Below are 15,612 nucleotides of genomic sequence, written 5' to 3'. Positions count from 1 at the left end.
CTCAGACACCACTGGCTCAACTGTAAAAGAAGAGTACTATCTCTTAACATAGTGACTTATGATGATGCTCTACTGAGCCCTGACCAGTTGGTTCAGTAGTAGGGTCAGCTGGCGTGTGGATGTCCCAGGTTTGATTTCCAGTCAGGGCATACAGGAGAAGCAACTATCTGCTTCTCCATCCCTCCTTCCTCTCTCTACTCCCTTCCCACCATGGCTGGATTGAATCTCCAGGTGCAGAGGATGGCTCCAGAGCCTCTACCTCAGGTGCTAAAAATAGCTCAGTTGCTAACATGGCCCCAGGTATAGACTATCAGCCTCAAATGGGGGTTGATTGGTGGACCCCAGTCAGGGAGTGAGAGTCTACCTTCCTCTTCATGCTACTAGATCTCAGTATTAATTCATTTCCCAAACCAAGAACCTGAAAGCTGTACTACACTTTTCTCTTTCCCCACTTTCTACATTCTCCCCATACTTAGTTTCTTCTTTAACTGTTACTAAAAAATTAACTCACATCTTCTAAACTCCAAAACCGTATGGCTACATAAGTACTTGCTATTTCTTAGATTTCAAAAGCACTAAATTCATACAGCCATTACCTCCACATCTTTTCCCAGTTTCTATTTTGATCAATGGCATATCATTACACAAGCTCTAAGTCATTCTTCTTACCCCGTCACACCTAAACTCCCACTATTACCAACTTACCTAAGCTTTTCACTAAATCAGTTATTCTCTACCTCTACTACACCCTTCTCTCTGCAATTGAAAAGTTAATGGTTTCACTGGTTTACCTCATTTATTTTCTTGCTTTAATTTACAGCCAAGATTTCTGAAATGCTACTCTGACACTTAAATGATTCCACATCATACTTGGGACAATACTAATGTGATTTACAAGCCCTGAAAAATCTTGACCCATAACTATTTCTTGAGCCCCACACATAGGCAATGACCCTCACTACCTACTTCAGCCAAGCCGCTCTCTTCTAATTTCTACTAATATGCTCACTCCTGCCCAAAGGCCTGTTCAAACCTTTTGTCTAGAAGGGAATTCCCTGTTCATCAAGCCAGGTCTTATTTCTTCTTTAGGTCTCTATAACATTAAGGAAGTAAACTGCTTTCTGAATGTAGATTTTGAAAGGTAAAGAACATACACATCCTTAACCGGGCACTGACAATGGCAGCTGATTGGAACTGATGTAACAGGAAAACACTATGATCAAGACACATGTCCTGTGTCTTAGACTCTTTACATTTTGGAAACTTTCTAATAGTATGTGTTTCATGTTAATTAATGGTTAAAAAATAAGACTAGGCGATTAAAAAAAATTACTAAAGTCTAGTAAGGTTAATAATCCCTTAAAACTAGACAAATGTTTCTTGGATCTTAGATTTAAAAATTAAAGAGCCTCTAGCCCTGGCCAGGTAATTTAGTTGGTTAGAATATCATCCCAATATGCTAAGGTTGTGGGTTCGATCCTTGATTAGGGTACATGCAAGAATCAACCAGTGAGTGCATAAATAAGCAGAACAACAAATCAATGTTTCTCTCCCTTCCCATCTTTCTAAAATCAATCAATTAATAAATTTATTTTAGTTTTGTTTTCTAAATCTTAATTTTGGCTAGATACCGCTAGCTTTAAGGACCACCAAATGCCAATATAGAACAAATAACCATTATCTAGGAGGCTGACTTAAAGACAAAATACAAACAAGTCCAATTTTTGTTATAGTGCGTATGGCCAATATATACATTATTCAAACCTTATAGAATGGTTAAAAAATTATAAATCAAACAAGGACAAACCACAAAGTTATTATCAAAACTGTGTTTTATTTTCAATACAAGATAAATACCATGCTTGTTACTATTGCAGTTTAAGGCCAACAACGGCCATATAGCAAACTGCTGAACAATCACCTAAATGCTGAAGAAAGAAAAGACAGAAAGTAAACATTAAACACAGAACTGCAATTACAAACAGTTTAGTAAAATGGAATGGGCTTTCTAATAGAAGCAAATATGGAAGTCTAGTTCTCATGGACACCAAAAATATGTCATTTTGACCCAATATCACCTTACCTTTTTCACAGAAATCTTATTGTGAAGTCACCATAGAATCAATAGCTAAAATGTCAAGACTTTCTTTGGCCTTCTGGTATCAAATTATTTACAAACCGTGATTCAGTAATTCATGGATACTGGAATATGATACAATTGTTGTTAGGGCTTTCCATTAAAAATTGTGAAACAACTTTGTAAGGCTGTACAAGGCTGTAAACTACTTTGCCAATATACCATGGGATAAAGAGGAGGAAGGAATAATAATAGACCTTTTTTAAGGCTAAAGTCATCAATGTTATAGATGCATTCCTTAGAATACACTATTATTTAACCCAAAGGATCCTTTCCAATTAAATACCACCTGAGTATTTCAATTTTCAACATAAAAAAATAAACATGAATTCATCATTATATTTTAAAATAACATACAAAATGCTGAGAAATGTTACGCAGTAACAATGCAACAAGGAAAAAAAAATCTTCAAAATGAAATGTTTTTTTCTGTTGCAGGGTCTGTCCAATTAGGAAATTAATGTAAGACATTTACACCCATGGCAGTCTTAGGGATACTCTCTTGTGGAATGGAAAACTCTTGGTATTTACTATCTGCAGATACCATTTCAAGATCTGTGTGACTTCTATTAAATTCTACCTAATATTTTAAAAGGCTCCCATTACAATGTTATATAGTAGGAAGTCTTGAAAACATTAAAATCTAACCAAATGTTTATACGTCCCATACAAATCCACAGTAGCTACATACTCAGAGTGAATGCCAACAACCTGAAATTTTAAAGAAACATTGGTTAAGACAAACCTAAATCAATCTGAACAGGATACAATTGCCTAAATATTTTGAATATTCATAAAAATTCATATTGCTTCTTTCTAATGCCAAGAAAGAAGAGTATAAGAACTTCCTCCCAGAAGCCTAGACATTTTAGAATGTTTTCTATTTCAACTTACAATGATACTTTAATCTCAAATCTTTTGATTTCTCTAAATCAAAAATCTCACAGTACTAACACAAAGAATGCTATATGTAAGGCCACATCATAATAAATTTATAATTTTTGGTTGAATATTTATTAAAAATTAGTCTAAGGCTTCTAGGAGTCAAGTTGCTAAACTAAAAACAGTGTGTAAACTGAAGATTAATGTAAAACAAACAAACAAACAGCACACACAATTTTAAGAACAGAAAAATGGAATGCTTTGCTACAAAAATCCCACTTAATATATTTTAGCACAAAAATATGTACAATGGGAAACATTTACAAATGGCTATGGGGTGCAAATGAACTTAATGGATCAAAATTTAAAAGATGGGTATCTATAAAACACCAAGAATTTAAATACTGTATTCTCAGTAAAGAATCAGAACATAAACTTTCCCTTAGAATAACAAGCTGAACCTTAAAACACAAACTTGGAGCCATGTTCAAAGATACAGAAAATGCAATGATCATTCAGGTAATAAAAACCAAACTGTTGAAAGCACTCCAGCACAATCTTTTAGTAGCATCTCACTGTATAAAACGTACTATAATATAGTTATTGGCACATTTAAATACGTAAGGGGAAGTCTTTACCCTTCCAACAATCTTCCCCATTTACTATAAAATGTTTTTACAACATTCATTAAAACCTCCATGTTTAAGAATTGACCTTAAAAAACTAGTTAAAAAAAACAAACCAATTATCTCCATAGGAGAATTAAATGAAAATAATACCTTAAGCTACAATCCTTAAGTTATTTGTGAACTCTGAATTGCAGTTAACTGCTTAAGAATATTCTAGTCTTTAAAAAGGACAGAAACAGACTAAAAACTATGATTGATCACTAGCTACTGCAACTTAGTTCAAATCTTGCTTATGAAAACTGACAAACACTTGCAAATTTATACTGGAATATCCTTTCTGCAACATATGTCCTTTAAATAAAAGCAGCACATTCAATTCAAAGTTTTGCTTCAAAGCAATACCATTCAGGTGCTGTACCATTCATACAAAACTTGACTGGCTGAAAGGAATGTTGACTGCATAGCACTAATAAGTGCTACAATTTAATATTAAACTCGTTTGTTTTCATATCCACTATAATTATTACTAAGAAATGAAAAAGTCTGAGAGACTCCATTTTTTGGTGCCTATGTAAATAAAGATTTATCTCTTTGGATTGTTTTTATACATTAAAAAAAGAAAATATTTTTCAAATCACATCAGCCCATAGATAACAGAAGGGATATAAATAAAACAAGGCTTCCAATTTTCACCTTTACAGCTATACATTCATATGTTATCAGGTAGAAAAAGACTGCAAAAATTAATTGGTCAAACTAAGAAGTTATTTCCTTCTGACAAACACTTAAAAATATTAGACTAGCAGCAAGAAATTCTAAACACTCACACTGTCTGCAACAAGTCACGTAATGAGATTAGCCACGAAGGGAGACACAGAATGAGCAATAAAGGGTTCCGCTGATAAAAAGTGCAAAAGTATATGACTTCATTAACATAAAATATTTCCAGTTTCATTTCAAGTTCAAACACAGTTAGATTTTTATGAGTCCATTTTAAAACTGTTCAGAGAAAATTTTATTCTCATGGATATTTACTTACCTTTTAAACTTACTATTAACTAATTTCCCTTGTAATATATTTATGTCCATATTTTGCATTAGAGCATTGTAATTAAAATATAAAAAACTAGGAAATGACAAAAACTAAAAAGCACCTATACACAAAACAAGAAAATCAACATTGATACAACTCTCAAATAATGTTAAAAAGACAACTACATTTCAACAAGATAAAACACTTAAAAGATTTGAGAGCAAACAGTTCTGATCAACAACAATGATCCCATGCATAAATATTTTCACAAAATGTTTTCAAATAAAACTGGCAATAATCTGAATAATTTGGAACAGCTAATTTTGTAGGAACTACTGTGGTAGCGCACAAGATAAAAGTGAAGAACTGCAGTGCAGACCTCTGGAGGGCGTCTACAGTTGCACATAACAATGCTTAGGGTACCTAAAAATAAGCATGTTCCTAATTTGGTGATACTTTTTAAAAACCCATGTGTATTTCAGAAGATCTCTCAAAAATAATCAGATCTTTAAAAAATTAAAAGCAAATTATAACCTGTTTAAGAATTTTAACTCAAATTTCTGTAATGATTCAGAATAATCTTCCTATAAAATGTCTAATCAAGGTGACACTCCCTATGCTAATTTTGCAATTAAGAGCAAATGTTAGGCAAGTGCTTATACTGTGGGCCTATTTGCAAGGCAGGTCTGAAAAAAAGCTTAGATTAAGTAACTAGCATGAATCAATTCAGTAACATGAAAACACACCGAATTCCTTAAACTGGAAATAGAATGTACCTATATAACCTCCCATTACACACACAGGAGAATACAATCTGATGTTAATAAACATCACACCTTCAGAAATCTATATAGTAACCGGAAAATAAAATTAAGGCTCTCTTTACTCAAATTTATCTGCTGCGTGACTGTATTTACACTGCCCATGGCTTCAACAATTAACCACAAGCACTATCAATATAAAACCACAAATAACTACCGCATCAATCAGAATTGTCAAAATATTTCTTCAATGCCAGCAGTTTACAATTAAGCATTTCAATACATCTGTGTTGTGTTTAAGCTGCATTACTGTGGAAAGTAACATATGGGATTTTACTAAAATGTTAAAACCATGAAATTGTTTTAACCCCTAACACATTTGCCTGAATTGCTATGTCTGTGAAATTCAGTTTTTACAGGTTTACATACCATTCAGCAAAATCACAAAGCTATCTAGGTAAAAACAGCTAGAAAAGCAGAATATAGAAATATTAAATATCCATGTAATCACCTATCCTAATATCAAAACCAAGGGCAATAAACACTTAATTAGTATGTTTAATTCATTGAACCCAAGATTAGATTGATGCATATCCAAAAATGCTATTGCAATGCTTTTTTAAAGGACAGTATAAATGTCTTAGTAACATTATCTTTAGATATTGCTGAACACAAGACTTTCCCTGAGGTGTAAACATCAAATAACTTGAACAGCTTTACACATCAGCCCCATTAAACAGTTTATTACAGTAACACTACATCTATTGTAATCAAAGTGGTGCTGTTTACAGACATTATCATATGAACATTTTTTAACAAGAACAAACTACTATAAAAAACAAGCATTTACTTGACATTTTTCCAATTGCTTGCACATTATAATGGCCAAAAAGTATATAACCAGTAATAAAGTTGCAAAAAGCTATAACTTTTTAAATCACACAGGTTTTTTTCAAATAAAAACAGTTAAGCAACATAAAAAATAAAAGTAGAGCTACTGGTTACCATTTATGCAGATTTGCTTTATTCAGATCTATTCCTGTTCATTTTATCCATGAATCCTTACAGGTTCAGTTCAATCACAAGAAGCAAACTGCTGGACAAGCGTCATGTTTCCCCCATGAAGACTGTTTTGTCTTGGAAGGTATTCCTCTTCCTTCAGCTGTAATGTGTCAAAATTTGTGATGTAGATTTTGCTATTCCCCATAATACACAGAAAAATGCTGGCTTAACTATACATACACAAGTCGTGCATCTACTTCACTGTTATGTATTCTAACACAAAGTAAAAATTAACAAACAGTAGCTGCCTTTATGGTGGAGAAATCCTTCCAATTTATGTGATGAGTAAAACCGAGACACTGATTTCATTCTTCCTTATACATTACTACTGCCTTATACATTTAATGACAGAAATAGAAGTGAAAATATAACAGCTACTGTTTTTATGATGATGGAAACATTTATAAGTCATTTTCTAAAGTATGCATACTACAAAAATAAATGAAAAAAATGCTTGAATGATTTTAATGCAAATATTTTTCATTCAACCATGTATCAATTCTATAGAATGCATTAACAATTAAATGTGAACTGAATATAAAATGCAATTATTTTACAAATTAGTTGCATTTATTTGACAGCATACAGGAACTTCTGTAAATGTTATCAATCAAAAGAGCCTCTATGTTACAAAATTTATAAATAAAATTTATAAATATATAGCTTAGTATGCACATTTAAATATAACATCCACATACAAATCTTTAGACGTAATACAAATTAAAACATTTACTTTACTTTCACTGTATTCCACCTATATTTAAATATCTAGTGTAGTATATAAAATAACCAAAAACAAGATAAATAGGAATCTACAATAAAAAAATTTCATTGAAATCTCACAAAGGAAAAAAACCCAATAAATTTAATTAACTAAAATTTCAAGAATACATAAATATGTAAACTTTGAGTCACAAGAAACATTCAATTAACTTGGATATAAGTGATTACTGAAACATCAGGTATTTAAAATAAAAATTCCAAGAGGGCATTTCAATAATAAGATGATGTAGTTAAAGGCAAAAGAGTCTAATATTTAGTGATATTTTGCCGTAAAAGTGATTATTTTTGCTCTACAATTAAGATTAATATTGTCAAAACTATAAATATTTATCTTTTCTTTCTTTTCCTCTCCACTAGGTTGTAAGACTCTTAAGAGCATCAGTACACATATACATTCACATTGCCTAGCAGCAACAAGCTAAACTATGTAACTGCAGAAGGAAAGACAATCCCGGACTTTCTCTTTTTCTTTTTTTATTTTATTTTATTTTAAATATATATATTTTTTTACTTTATTTATTTTTAGAGAGGAGAGAGACAGAGAGGGACAGAGAAGAGAGAGAGACAGAGAGAAGGGGGGAGGAGCTGGAAGCATCAACTCCCATAGGTGCCTTGACCAGGCAAGCCCAGGGTTTTGAACCGGCGACCTCAGCATTTCCAGGTCGACGCTTTATCCACTGCGCCACCACAGGTCAGGCTGGACTTTCTCTTTTAAACAGTTTATATTTGCCCAGGTGTTTCAGAGATCCTTAAGACATTCTAATGTTACCTGTTATCATACCCTTATCTTATTGTTGATAAACGTTTTGGTGGAATTATTTCATGGGAAAAAAATCTGGAAATGCAGCTTTTCTGCTTTGTTTTTATTATTTGCAATGCTCTTTTATTTATTTATCTCTATTTATTTATTGCTGAGAGAGTGCAAGACACAGAGACAAGAGAGGCAGGAAGGGAAAGAGATGAGAAGCATGAACTCATAGCTGGTGCCACTTTAGTTTTTCATTGATTGCTTCTCATTCGTGCCTTGACCAAGGAGGGGAGGAGTTCAAGCTGAACTAGTAACCCCTTGCTCAAGCTGGCATTTTTAAACTTGGGACACTGGTCAACGTGATATCCACTGTGCCGTTACTGGTCGGACTATAAGCAAAGCAATTTTAAAAACTAGTACCACAGTATTAAAGAAACAAAAAATGGCCCTGGCCGGTTGGCTCAGTGGTAGAGCGTCGGCCTGGCTGCAAGAGTCCCAGGTTTGATTCCCGGCCAGGGCACACAGGAGAAGCGCCCATCTGCTTCTCCACCTCTCCCCCTCCCTCTTCTTCCTCTATGTCTCTCTCTTCCCTTCACGCAGCCAGGGCTCCACTGGAGCAAAGTTGGCCCGGGCACTAGGGGTGGCTCTATGGCCTCTGCCTCAGGTGCTAGAATGGCTCTGGTTGCAACAGAGCATCACCCCCTGGTGGGCATGCCGGGTGGATGCCGGTCGGGCGCATGCGGGAGTCTGTCTGACTGCCTCCCCGTTTCCAACTTCAGAAAAATACAAAAAACAAACAAAAAAAAGAAATAAAAAATATGAAAAAAAACCCCGATTGCTAAAAAAGTCTTACTGCAGAAGAACACTATCTCCCAGCCCTAGCTGGGTAGCTCAGGTGGTTAGAGTGTTGCCCAAATATTCCATGGTTGCAGGTTCAATCCCCAGTCAGGGCACAGGGGACATCTAAGAACCAACCAATGAATGCATAAATAAGTAGACCAACAAACCAACGTTCTCTCTCTCCCCTTTCCTCTCTCTCTCCCTCTGTCTCTAATATCATTTTTTTTAAAAATCTGCCTCCTTTTTTTTGTTGTTATGCTGAGAGGGATGTCATTAAGATGGAACAATTATTTAGTCACAATGAGCAAAACAAAAATATCCAACCCTTCCACAAAAAAATATGGCATACACTGCAACTTTATATCATTCATCACTCCAACGGACTTTACTACTTTTAACGTAGAAAATTCTGTTCGTGAAATTACAACACACATCTTAATCCAGGACGAATGCACTTATGTTTCACATGATTATAGTTAACCTTACTATTAGTCTCTCTCATTTTCACCATACAGACATAAAATCTAGGGGATATTCTGACAGTTTTTATTTCTATTTCTAAACACTTTTACAGTATCCATTTGGAAATACAAAATTTACAATCTCAAACGGAAGCAAATGAAGGCAATACAACTCATTTCCAATAATCCATTTCCATATTATAGTCTCAGATTTGTAAGTAGACATCTACATAACCAAAGATATCAAAAAGAAGCTTAAAGATGACAAATACATTCAATGCTTTTGTTTTCAGAATACCATTTGGTCAAATCTTTCCATGTCCAAGCAAAATAATTTGCTTTAGCTATCAGTTATAAAAGAAAGACCTATGTTAACAGTTGTTAAACAACTAAGACAACAATGGAACCTGTAGCTCCTTAATAAAGAATGTAAAGTGAGCACTAAATAAAACTTTAATCCAGAGAAGCACCTGCATTTTAAAATTAAAGTAAGATGAAGTCAATACTAACAATTCAAATTATGAGTGCTTCTGTTAGAAACTAAGCAAATTTGTAAGCACAGTATTATACACTCATGGCAAATTCATCTTGCAAGTAAAAGATTCAAATGTATATTTGATATGGCTTTTTTCAGTGAAGTAGAATTAACTTTTATCTCAAAATTCCTTCTTAATCAGAAAAATGGAGCTGGGTGAGCAAAAGAAATGGAAGTATCTAAATATAAGTTAAATCTTTTTTAAAAAATTTAAAAAAATCAAAATTCCTTCCTGCATTAACTAGGATATATTATACAAAATTCTGTTTACTGTAGATGCTTACAAATATTCCCTTACCACCAAAACATTTCATATTTTCAGCCTTCTACCTTTAAAGATAGTACTTACCTCATTTTAACTAATGCCTTTCATTCATTACCCTATAAAACCTTTACATAATTGTTGCTCTAGGCAGTTCACTAAATAAAAATAAACTTCATAGTTAAAACTCAACTTTGCCCTCAAAATTTCACAAAATGAACATTTTCAAAATAAGCTGATTATGCAATTTAGAATTCACTGTGACAGTTGAAACATGCCATCACAGACACAAATTAGTAATTTGGATAGCATATATGACAAGTTTAGCCCTTGTTGGTTGTCAGGTATTTGTTAAACAATGCTAACTAAATATTTATTCAAACCATTAGTCATTCAGAACAATCCAATTTACAAACTAAAACAATGGCAATAAATTTCACACTGAGATTATGGTGAGAGAGCAAAGTGATTCATATTGGCATGGATTTTTTTTTAAAAAGGGAACATTAATTGTAAACAACCATATTCTTAAACCACAGTGAGCAAAAACACACTATATATCCATTCACATTCAAGGGACCACTTCCTACCCTCCTGCACTTCAATGAACATAGCTGTGTAGTCAGACAGGTTTTGCAAATACTACTATAAAAGCCAGGAAAATTGAGAGAGAAAGAAGTGAGAGCTAGCATATCCAAATGAAGCAGGTAGTATATATGAAAAACATAGGGCTGTACAAGATAAGGCAGGTCTCAGATGATCTAGGAGTTGCAGGAAGAATTTTTAAGTCTTATTATCACCAGTATCATTTATCAGGTAATCAAGAGAATTTAATTTTCACATAAATCTCAAAGTAACACCAACTCCTAAGAAGATGAAACATTTTAACATATAAGAAAAAACTTTCGTTTCTTAGGTTTTCCAACCCCCACCCAAACTAATGAAAATTTTAAATTGATTAAGAAATGCAGAGTCCCAACACTTGTGTAATAACATTGAAGATCATAATATTTATGGCAGAAGTAATCATTCAACAACAATAACAAAGAAGTGTAGTTATTTAATCCATATCCCAAACATGATGTTTAATATTTTATCAAAGAAACAACCCAGGCTAGGTAGCTCAGCTGGTTAGATCATCGCTCAAATACGACAGGGTTGTGGGTCTGATCCCCGGTTAGAGAATATACAAGAATCAACCAGTGAATGCATAAATAAGTGGAACAACAAGTCTTGATCAATAAATACAAATTAAAAAGAAAAAAAGGATAATAGAATATATTAAACCTCATTTAACAGAGAAAGGGAGAGATGGAATAAAAGTATTTAAAAAATAATTTGGTATCAGTACTCTTCAGTACACCAAGAAAAACTGAATTGTTAACCAAAATTTACTAAGTAGGGTTGTTCCAAAAAAGTAGTAAGTGGAATGCAACCTAAAATAACTATCAAAGTAAAATTACTTTCTGTAAGAAATGTACAATCTTAAAACACTGAGACTTTTGTTTTGCTCAGAGTGGTCTGAGAATAGATGCAGAAATTACAGAATAAGAAGCACAATGTATTTACATACCAAAAATTCATAATACCGATATTCTCATTAAAGTATTATCTATTTGAACTTAGATACTATGTGCTTTTAGAAAAACTAATACATTTTTAAAAGGAGAGAATGCAATTAACATTACCAACAATTCAAACACAAAAAAAATTAAGATGGGACAGACATTAACACCTTGCCAACATTATGCTTCCAGTTAAATTAAGAACTTGCTCTTTTAGCCATTCATCATCACTTTAACAGATTACATTACTCTTTTATTTGTATACAAACTCACTGACATTCACTTTAGCTTCCAAGTTACTTATTCCATTTAGTCGATTTAAGATTTATATGAAAGCTCAAAAGGACTCATATTTTAAAACTTCTAAAAAGGTCAAAAAACATTATTATGGTGATTAAATGTGCAGACAATTATTTTTAAAAGTTTTTCACTTGACTCTAATACCACTCCCCATCCCTTTATTCGTATCTAAATCCACAATAAATACGTTTGGTAAAGCAAAGGTATAATATTCCAGAATAACAAATTTTTTTTGCACTAGAAATGCTTATGTAAAATTTGTTTGGATGAAGGCACATAACAATATTACAACTCAATTCTGATTAATGTACAAACAAAACATGGAAAATTGGGGATGGTACACATCAGTGATTAAGAAAAAATGTCAACAATAATTTGCAAGTTTGGAATTCAAAGTTAATGTCTGAATCTAACAAATTCAAGCCATGATGTTATTAGGTATGCCCATTACTGGACTGTAATGTTATTATGTTAATTCAAAGTATACTTAAAAATCCACAATGAACTTTTCAGGTTTACATGGCTGAGTATGCTAAGTTTAAACAGAACCAGTAAGAAAACTCATTAACTAACTCTGGGCACAAACTGGTTCAGAAGCACCTGATGGAGACACCCAATCTTAAGAAATGACTGATAATATATGCAAGTTTGATTACCAAGCTCTTAGTAAATACAATCTTATTGATAACTGACAAAGTCTAAATAAAAACATAACTTGTAAGATTTGTATCTTACTACATAAATAATATGCTGTGAAGTAGTAACTTGGCCACAATTCACCTTAAGCAACTGATGGACACTGAGAATTTTCTCATAAGGTGAATTCAGATCTACTCAACCCAGGGGGGAAAAAACCTGTATCTTTACATTTTAATGTTTAAATTTACATGATACAACATTCGGTTCTTACTTATATCCAAAACCCATTATCAATTTTAGTAAGTTTAATTTTAAAAGTGAGATGTTTTGCATATTAAAGAAATGCATTGTGATTTATACTATTAAGTTCTATAATACAATACATGAAAGACTTTTTAAATTAAAATGTCGATAAATATTAGAAATGCATATTTGAAATGCAAGGATAACTGGACTTTTCACTTCAAAGAACTCTTAAAACTATAAGTAATGTCACAGCTAACTGTGTACCATAAAAATAACTTAACATGCTTCTTTTCTAAAAAAAAAAAATTATCATTTGCTAAAAGTTATCTATTATAAAGAAACTGATATTCTATCACAAAAGTATACACTTGATAGTCTTTAATTTTGTCCATAACAATTTAAATACTAACAATTACCATCACTTAATTTTCAATGTTTCATGATTAAGGAAAATAACTGTGTAAACAGTAGTTACCTATAAGAGGTTTGTTTTAGCCTAATTTGAATATGCTATCAATATATAAAGAAAAAATATTTGTTTACAGAATAAACTTTATGTCACATGCATAAGCTTTATAGTGCACTCCTCCTGCTTTTCACATGACTAAATGCTGTTCACATATAAAAATTAAAAATTACACGTGAAAATGAAGTAGAAACAGACAACTCTCCCCAATTTATGAAAAATGTACACAAGTTATAAAATACAGAAAAAAGACAATGATTATGGTTTATGAATGAACATCAAAGAAAATTATTTCAAGGTTATTCTAACCCGGGATGTATAATTTGATACAATTTAAAAGTATTAGATATGAAGTACCCTGAACCCATTAAGTGAATGTTTTATATCTTCTTTGCAAATTAAATAAAAACCAGATGCTATAAAAAGTGTCTTAAAAAAAATTAGAAAAGCTCTTTCAATACTGATAAAACATCCTCTTGTATTTTTAAGTTTTAGGGATAATCAAGTTAGTTCCAGTAGAGAAACTTCAAATTTCTTTTTTAAAGTCCAAGCACATTATATATAGATATGTGAAATAGTTACCTGCATTTTATATTTTATATCACATGCAAACTATGTGATTAAGATAATTCCAATTTTTAGATTTTAGAAGTAGACAATGAGTCCTCTTGATTATTTTCTCGCTTCCTTAATACTCTTAACAATCTGAAAGCTAAAGTTATACAACTCAGCAATATTCAAAGAGGTCAAATTTTTTTACCTGTCATTACTTACCTGTCATTTGTCTCAGAAGCTTCCAGAAGATTAAATTCAGAACAAGTAATTGGACCATTTACAATGTAGGCATATACTGCATAAACAACAGCCTCAGAGTTATAATTACTGTTAAGAATGCATATACTACATACAACAAGAACAAGGAATACCCACCTTCTAACGATGACGATACTCGCGCTCTCGGTCACGCTCGCGATCCCGGTCCCTGTCCCTGTCCCGGTGTCTCTCTCGTTCTCTGCTTCTCTCTCTGTAATAATCATCATGACGATCCCTACTACGGGATTTATGACGCCGACTCTTTTCTCGTGATCTACTATGGTCCCTCTCTCTTGATCGTTCACGTCTTCTAAAAGAAATTACTGGATTAATGCTCGCCATAACTAGACTGCTTAATAAGATGTTCAACAAACTGGTATTCAAAAATATCTCGGGCAGTTCAGTTGGTTAGAACATTGTCTAGATACACAAAGACTGCCAGTTTAATCACTGGTCAGGGAACATACAGAAACAGATAGATGTTTCTGTCTCTGCTAATCTAAAATCTGTAATAGTGACCCTTGCTCATGCCAGTGACAATGAGATCATGTCGATGATCCCATACTCAAGATGGCAACTCTGCGTTCAAGCTGGTAACCTTGGGGTTTGGAACCTTGGATCTCTGTATCCCAGGAAAATGTTCTATCCACTGTGCCACCACCAGTCAGGCAATAATAAATAATACTTTTTTAAATCCTCAAGCAAAAAAAATTCTTTATAAGCCTAGTTTAGACTAATCATATCCTGAACTGTCAATAACGATTTACCAACTGACCTAAAAGCATGAACTAGAAATTCCATTTTTAAAAATATTTTTCCCCAGATTGGGAACCTGTCAAACCAGGGAAATACATAACTGGTAGTCTGAAACAGACATGCAGTGTTTACTGAATAAAAACAGAAAGGTAAAGGAGAAAATTTCAAAGGACTTCTGTTTCAAGTTCAAGAATACAGTCTGACCAGGTGGTGGTGCACTGGATAGAGCATTGACCTGGGATGCTGAGGACCCAGGTTCAAAATCCTGAGGTAGCCAGCTTGAGCATGAAATCAGACATGACCCCATGGCCTCTGGCTTGAGCAAGGGGTCACTGGCTCAGCTGGAGCTCCCACATCCCATCAGGGACATGAGAAAGCAATCAATGAACAAAAGTGCAGCAACTATGAGATGATGCTTCTCATTTCTCTCCCTTCCTGTCTCTCTCTCCTACTAAAAAACAAAAACAAAAACAAAAAACAGTTTTGTAGCTATAAAATTCATGAAATTACTCAATATACATCAAAACTTAAATACATAAAAATAAAATGACCATCTATTAACACAGGACACCAAAACCTTATGTAGATTTGTAAATAACCAATTTTACATTTATAACTAACCAAAATATGCTATTCTTCTAAGAAACTTCGAATAATATGTAAATGTTTGCTGGGAGGGCTAGGAAGCATGGTG

At 33.1% G+C, this 15,612-nt stretch overlaps 1 protein-coding gene across 4 annotated transcripts in view; it reads right to left on the bottom strand.

The window, feature by feature from the left end:
• Window positions 1-4,956: 4,956 nt before the first annotated feature.
• Window positions 4,957-15,612, bottom strand: part of CPSF6 (cleavage and polyadenylation specific factor 6) — a 38,018-nt gene continuing 27,362 nt past the window's right edge. For 2 of the 4 annotated variants that reach the window (XM_066257634.1, XM_066257636.1), the window contains 2 exons: window positions 14,280-14,472; window positions 4,957-6,604 (listed from right to left, as the gene is read on the bottom strand). In XM_066257634.1, the coding sequence (XP_066113731.1) occupies window positions 14,283-14,472 (190 nt within the window). In that variant the 3' untranslated portion in view covers window positions 4,957-6,604; window positions 14,280-14,282. The remainder of the gene's footprint in view (window positions 6,605-14,279; window positions 14,473-15,612) is intronic. The other 2 variants (XM_066257635.1, XM_066257637.1) reach the window with 1 other exon arrangement.

The sequence above is a fragment of the Saccopteryx bilineata genome, chromosome 2 (genome assembly GCF_036850765.1).
Source record: "Saccopteryx bilineata isolate mSacBil1 chromosome 2, mSacBil1_pri_phased_curated, whole genome shotgun sequence".
Classification (NCBI taxonomy): Eukaryota; Metazoa; Chordata; class Mammalia; order Chiroptera; family Emballonuridae; genus Saccopteryx; species Saccopteryx bilineata.
This window is presented reverse-complemented; position numbering and strand designations above follow the sequence as displayed.